Raw genomic sequence first — 7394 nt, 5'->3', positions numbered from 1 at the left:
ACTCGATAACACTTTATCACACTTCTTCCATACAAGATATTCTGGAGTAGACAACTTTATAGCATCAGTTTCACTCTCATTCTTAACAAAAATAAAAAGAGACGGACAAGGATCTAAACCTGTCAAATGATCCTCCAAGTTGTGTGCACCTGTTGTGAACAGTGCCTGAGCTCGGTAGAAGTGATAATTGTCCTCAGTCAGCTTTGGAGTCACGATTTGAAAGCCAGAAGTGGAAAGGTTCTTGAATTGAGGTGTTACACTCATTTAAGAGACTTTGCCATTGCTGTATCAACTTGAAGAATCCGGACTACAAGAATTAAACACAAATTCAAACATTGACGCTAGTCAAAAGATTCTGATACCATGAACAAAATATGACTCAACAAAAAAAAAACTTAAGAGAAAAACTTCACTTCTTATTTTCTTTTTTTTTTTTAAATACACAAAAGGCAACTTTTATACAATAAATTTTCTGCCAAACAATTGCTAGTTGTTGACATCTGTCAATATTCAGTCTTTGCCATTCATCAGACCATATCCAACGATGACCTGACCTTCTCATCTGAAGAACCAAAACGACAGTAGTTGCATGTGAAAATCACATTATTAACTCTCCAAAACGCACCATATCACTAAAGTTAAAACTCTGATACTAACGCACCATATAAAGTAATCAAAATTTGCTCTTTTACAATATTTAATCAATAATGACAACCATTAACTAATTATTTATTAACTGATACACATAAATTAATGTCTTAAGGATAATGATATAGTCAATTTATTACTTTATATGGTCTGGGTAGTTGTCAAGTTCTTGACCGATGGAGTTGTCGGCTAACTATTTTCTATATAATTTGATCGCTAGATAATGTTCTTCACGTAATGAAGTCAATCAAGGGAAAAAAAAAAATTAAGGAATCCTTTTTTGACAACTATTTAAATTCTATTTTATGTTTAGGTCAAACATTAGAAACTCGAAGTCGTTCAACGACTCCCTTTATTCTTCCTAATTGATGCTATTTTCAGTATTTTAATCAAGATTTTCGAAATCAGATCGGGACGGAAACCATTTTGATTATTGGTTTCAGTTGGACTAATCGGATCGTTTTCACTAGCCAATCCAACTGGATTTCTAGTTCTGTATTAAAATTTAAAAAAATTATGTCTGATTATATATGTTTTACATATTTAGTTTTATGTTGTACATACTTTTCAATTTAATTAAGATAAAACACGTGTTAAAATACTATTATAGATAAATTATGTATTATAACCCTTACAACACAAGTCAAAACAAAAATCAAACTTACTATATTAAACAAAGCACATGAGCAAATTGAAGTTTCAACTTCCAAATTCTTGGAAACCAATCACATTAGATGAAGTACATCCAACAGGACCAATATAGATTCATAAAAAATACAAAAACAAAATTGGTATATAAATATGAACCTATAATTGTATACGGTTATTGAAAATTACAAATACAATAACAAGTGAATTGAGTAACAAATAACTAAAAACCAAAGTTACACATCTGATAGACTGATACAATTAAAATAAATTAGATAACCTAAGGAAACAAAACCCAAAGTTATTAACCTTATAAAAACCAAAACAGCAGCCTACTGGGGTTGCCCTCGAAGAAGAAGCGACTTCAGTTCTTCCTCCAAGACCCCCAAATGGGCGTCGGCCACTGCAGCAGCGAAACACAGTCATCGTCATCAACCGTCATCTGAACCTATAAATTTGGCATTAATCATCGTTGTCAACTGCTGCAAATATAGCCGTTAACACCTGTCATTGTTAACTATAGTAGAAACAATTGTCGTCATGTAGTCATCATTGGCAGCCAAGGATTTCAGGAATTAAAAAAAAAAGTGATTTCATATATATATATATGTATGTATAAATGAACCGTTTTATGCTTGAATCTGGTTGGACCACAGACCCTGCTCGAACCATTAGTTTTCCCGTAGTCCAATCCGAAATCAAACATAAAATGTTTATGTTGGTTATAGGAACCGTAAATATTATTGATTCACAATTCAATCAATCGGTCCTGTTTAGTTTTTTAATCATTGGTTTTAACCAAATATTGAAATATAAAAATTATTTTATTGGTTATTTCATATAAAATTTTAAAACATATAGGAAGTTTTTAATATTATTTTAACTATAATGAAATGAATGGGATATTAGCTTGAATTAGTGTGAAATTGAATGGCTCTTTTCCATTTTTCTTTCAAAACCAACTGCCGAAGATTAGCAAAATCAAAATCTATCAAATTAGTTAGCTCACTTTGTGAAAAAGTCTATCCCTTGTTCAGTCTCCATCTATACATGGAACATTGTAAATAATTAATTGGATTGTTATTTTTTTAGCAATTTCAAAACCTAATATCTTCATTGTTTTATTTAGTATACAAAAAATTCTTTTAAAAACATTTTAACTTCTAAATTTTTTTAGTAAGTAAATATACCATTAGATCCTAATACAATATTAGTGAATCTCGAACTTATACTCTCATACTTATAAAATTTTCTTTCTTAACCACTTAATTTTCCTATTAGGACCTAATCCCTAGTTCTAAATATCCACTTTCTAATCTTGGTACAAGGATCAATTAATCATATAGGTTTGACCAATTAATTTTGCATTTTGAATATTAACAGCATCTAGACTCTTAAAGTACTTATATTGTCGTGGCATTCTTATCTTCCAAGTAATAGCTTTACCAATTCAATAAGGTATATCTGTTTGTCTTCTTCATAATCAAATTACATTTCACAAGTAAAAACCTAACCAAATACTCTTTCAATATTTGAAACTTCTATTAGTTAAATTAATACTAAATGACTTTATCAACATTACCAGAAAGTCACAGACAACGTAGTCATAATGGATAGCCAAAGAGAATATTTTAATACTCAATTGTATATTTTCCTCAAGTTATTTCTGCATAATACCTGGTCCACATGTATCATCATATGGCTTTATTTATGCTCAATAGTATAATAAATTATCATCTATTTTCCTATATATGGCTTGATCAAGCCATATATTTGTGTGATGCTAGCATTTTAAAATGTAAGGAAGTATCTCTAGTATTTTGAAATTTGAAAGTTCTCTTTTTGATGGAATACCATTCAAAATTTGATGGAATAAAGATTATCTTAGTAATCTATTTTTTATTACTTACATTATCTTATTTGATTTATTAATAATAAAATACTACGATAATTTTTTATTACCAATAATGATGTAATAGATAATGTAGGTGGTAATCTAGTTATTAACTTCACTTTAGGTATTAAAAGATTATCATGATAATCTTGATTTTATTACAATTATATTTTTATTTATTAACTTTTTAGAACAAAAATAACTTCATTTTCAATTAATATAACAATTAGAATAATTATAACTAAAGGCATTTAAGTATAAAAATTTATTAATATTTTTTTATTACCTTTAATCAAACATAATAATTGTTTATACCTATTCAGTTTTATTAAACATAGTAATCATTTATACCAAGTAATGCTTTAAGTAATATATTTTCAAGATAATCTTTTAGTTTTGATTATAAAATATTACCTAAATCAAACGCCTTCTTAATGTAACAAGTGTTAGATAAGATATTAAAGATGTTAAGACAGAGAGAATAATTGACAGTAATTGGAGAAATGTTCAAAAAGAGAGATGTTCGTGTCATTAGATTATTTCAAGCTCAAGAAATAATGTATAATGTATTGACTGAGATTATAAATGTTAGAACTTGAACTAATATTTTATCAATTGATATAATATATGTCTTCAAGTCGAGTTCACTTTTATATTGCATTAACACATATGTTGACATACATAATATTATTGACCTATGAAGTATCAGTAATGTTATATTCACTTAAAATATATATCAAATTAGTTACTAATAATAATATATTACCATATAATTAGACATTATTTAATTTTTAATTCAAAATTATTCAATCACATAATAACATATAATCATTGATACTTATTTTAAATGTACATAATATTGTTCATATTTCATATGTCATATGTCAACAATATTGTATATGTCAACGTGATGTGTTAATGTAATATAAAAGTAAGCTCGGTTTGGGTGTTTATTAGCAATATTGTATTGAATTCAAATCTTAGCAATAATAAAACTTTTTATTTTTCTCGTAAAAATTGATTGGGTGTTTATTAAAAAGGTGTGTCAATATCAATTTTCAAGATATGCATATCTCTCCGAGGATAAATGTTCCCATTTATGAAATTGCCATTATTTTCTAGATTGGTGGCTATCATATTTAAGGGTTTGTTCAGGTATGATTGTCATTGGTATATAGTTTCAGGTCAGAATGAGGAGTTGGTAATGACCAAAGAGATAAAAATTAAGGGTTCATTGATAACCTCCAACCACTCTTTTGTCTCAAAGGTGATTGATCACCTCAATTAGATCGCTTGAATTACAATCCAACACGCTATGAGCTAAGTAAGAGAAGAAATGGTTCTATATGAATATTACTAGTTACAAATTCAATTTGGAAAATGGGTTAGCATGAAAATTAAACGGTGGGCACAATGAATAACCTTGAAAGCCACCACTAGGAGAGTTTTACGATGTTAATCCATTGATTTTTTTGGATCAATCCTTTGATTAGGTCAAGTTAAGAGTTTGTATTCAAAGTACTATATCTATCTTTCTAGATATAATCAACAAATATTTAACCTAATTAATAAAATGTATATTACGCAGATTAGAGATTATTTAGCATGACCTCAGCAACCAATACATGTTTTTCATCGCTTTGCACGTCATATTTGTATGTGTAACAATGTACAATAGGAAAATAAGGAAAAATGTACGCTGAAAGAAAAGTGAAATTTATATATGAACATGTATATAAGGTGATAAAGCAATAAAATTAGAAATTACTCAACATTATTACTAGAAAAATAACATTATCTCTCAGTTGAATCCTTCAATAATATGCAACCGAATAAATTTTCTACTAGTTGGCCCCGGAGATCGAAGATTTATATTAATATCTAAATTTACAGAGAAATTTTTATTCAGCAGCTTTGTTAAGTAATCAACAGACAGACACAATGAAAGTGTCAGGAATTTCTGCCAACAAATGAAATAAAAGTCACACTAAACTTCACCCACTATTCTAGATCATGTGTTTGGTGCAAATCAGTCAATAAAATTTTAAGAAAAGAAGAAATTAGCTACCAACTGAGATATGAATATTCAAAGACCACCACTTCCAAACATTAAATATATTTTTTATATTTGCAAAATGAAGAAAAAGTTTGTACTTTGATTGATAATATATTGTATTAGGTTGTGAAAAGCATCACTGGCGAAGTAGACATTGAAATCACTAGCCAATAGATACTTGGCAAGTCTTCACAAGTCTCCATCAATCCGTTTGGAGAAGGGAAAACAATCCAAGACTTGTTCAACCGTAGTTCCACTATAAATAGGGTAGCTTCCCTTGCAGCATTTCTCATCCCTCACAAAGCAATAATATTTGAAGAATATTGATAAAGAGAGATTCTTATCAAAATGAAAGGTTTTCTTCAAGCTTTTGTTCTCTTAGCTTTGGCTTCCTCACTTGCCTCTGCTTTTGACCCCAGTCCTCTTCAGGACTTCTGTGTAGCCATCGACAACCCCTTGAACGGAGGTATGCATGCACTCAATGCTCTTTCAATGCATTCTTTTAGATGTCATCGAAACATTTTCTTTTGTTTTCGTTAAAACATTGTATTTGATGCAGTGTTCGTGAATGGGAAGTTCTGCAAGGACCCGAAGCTGGCTAAAGCGGAGGATTTCTCCTTTTCAATTATAAAGCCTGGAGACACAAACAACCCAGTTGGATCGAATGTAACTGCAGTAATTGTAGATCAAATTCCAGGGCTTAACACTCTTGGCATATCAGCTGCCCGTATTGACTTTGCACCTTATGGCCAAAATCCACCTCATACTCATCCTCGTGCCACTGAGATTCTTGTTGTTCTAGAAGGTACTCTATTGGTTGGTTTCGTCACTTCCAATCCAAACAATACACTTATAAGCAAAGTTCTTAATAAGGGTGACGTGTTTGTGTTCCCCATTGGTCTCATTCACTTCCAATTCAATATCGGAAAAACAAATGCTCTTGCCATTGCTGCTTTGAGCAGCCAGAACCCTGGTGTCATTACTATTGCCAACGCCGTATTTGGATCAAATCCTCCTATTAATCCAGATTTTCTGGCCAAAGCTTTCATGTTGGACGTAAAAATAGTGGAAGATCTTCAGAAAAAGTTCTAGGTCGTGCCAATTAATGGGAATTTTCTCAATGTATTTAAACAATTGAAGCTAATTTGAATAATTATATATAATTATGAAAAGCTTCATGTAATAAATTGAGGTCGCATTTTTAAATGTATGTACCTCCACCACTATGTTTGTTTCTACTTAATGATATAATTTATCAGTTTGTTTTCTCTATGTCTCTTCTCTCACACAGACATGTATAAAACAGAAATATTTATCATTTGCAGAATTTTCAACCTTGAAATTTTTCTAACATATAAAGTAAATATGATTGATTAATTAATTAATCTCAGAATCTGCTTGCTAATTTGAATGTAAAACTTTTCTGAAACTTTGTTTATATATTGTTAATAATGCATGTACAATCTTTCATCAATATGAGTAAAATTATATATACAAAATTTTATGTACAATCTTTCATATGAATAACATATTAAACTGTGTTATTTATTAAGTTGACTATTATTTTTTAATTTTACTCTTCAATTAGTTAATTTTTTAAAATTTATAGATTTATAAATAAAAATTCATAATAAAATATGTCGTAATATTATATCAATAATTTTAGATGTGCATTTGTGATGTGAATATGTTCGCAATTATTGGTTTCTTCTTCGTTAGTTATGAATTAACACATATAGTAATCAGTTTATCGTTTATTAATTTATTTTACCTAAAATGAGGGTAAAAGGAATAAACAGTCTGTCTCTTTATATGTTTATTATATATGTATGAACAAATAACATTAAATATATACTTAGAGCGGCTTGACCTCGTCAATATTAGTTTAAGCATCTTTTAAATGATTTTTGTTATAATATATAAGGACTTGGGTGGAAGCCTATGTTAATATAATATGGAAGAGCAATGTTACATACATTTATAATAGATATTAATTTGGTTTCAGTGATGATGTATTACCATAAAATCGATTTTTATTTTATGTTTAAATTAAAATCACTCAATTATGTGGTGATAAATTATCATTATTTTTTAAATTGATGTTCATTATAACATATATAATTTTATCACACTTTAAAAGCAGTCCAT

At 29.0% G+C, this 7394-nt stretch overlaps 1 protein-coding gene across 1 annotated transcript; it reads left to right on the top strand.

Moving 5' to 3' along the window:
• The first annotated feature begins 5525 nt into the window (after positions 1-5525).
• Positions 5526-6518, top strand: LOC123216330 (germin-like protein subfamily 1 member 13). The gene is made up of 2 exons (XM_044636765.1): positions 5526-5712; positions 5806-6518. Exons 1-2 carry the CDS (start codon positions 5595-5597, stop codon positions 6336-6338), a joined length of 651 nt encoding a protein of 216 aa, XP_044492700.1. The 5' UTR covers positions 5526-5594; the 3' UTR covers positions 6339-6518.
• The last annotated feature ends 876 nt before the right edge of the window (positions 6519-7394 follow it).

This window comes from Mangifera indica, chromosome 1 (genome assembly GCF_011075055.1).
Source record: "Mangifera indica cultivar Alphonso chromosome 1, CATAS_Mindica_2.1, whole genome shotgun sequence".
Taxonomy (NCBI): domain Eukaryota; kingdom Viridiplantae; phylum Streptophyta; class Magnoliopsida; order Sapindales; family Anacardiaceae; genus Mangifera; species Mangifera indica.
Note: the sequence above shows the minus strand (reverse complement) of the source record. Positions and strands in the feature narration are given on the sequence as shown.

Coding starts and splice junctions, on each gene's coding strand:
- LOC123216330 (XM_044636765.1), top strand. CDS start 5,595: ATGAAAGGTTTTCTTCAAGCTTTTGTTCTCTTAGCTTTGGCTTCCTCA. Junction 5,713..5,805: donor CGACAACCCCTTGAACGGAG/GTATGCATGCAC, acceptor TATTTGATGCAG/TGTTCGTGAATGGGAAGTTC.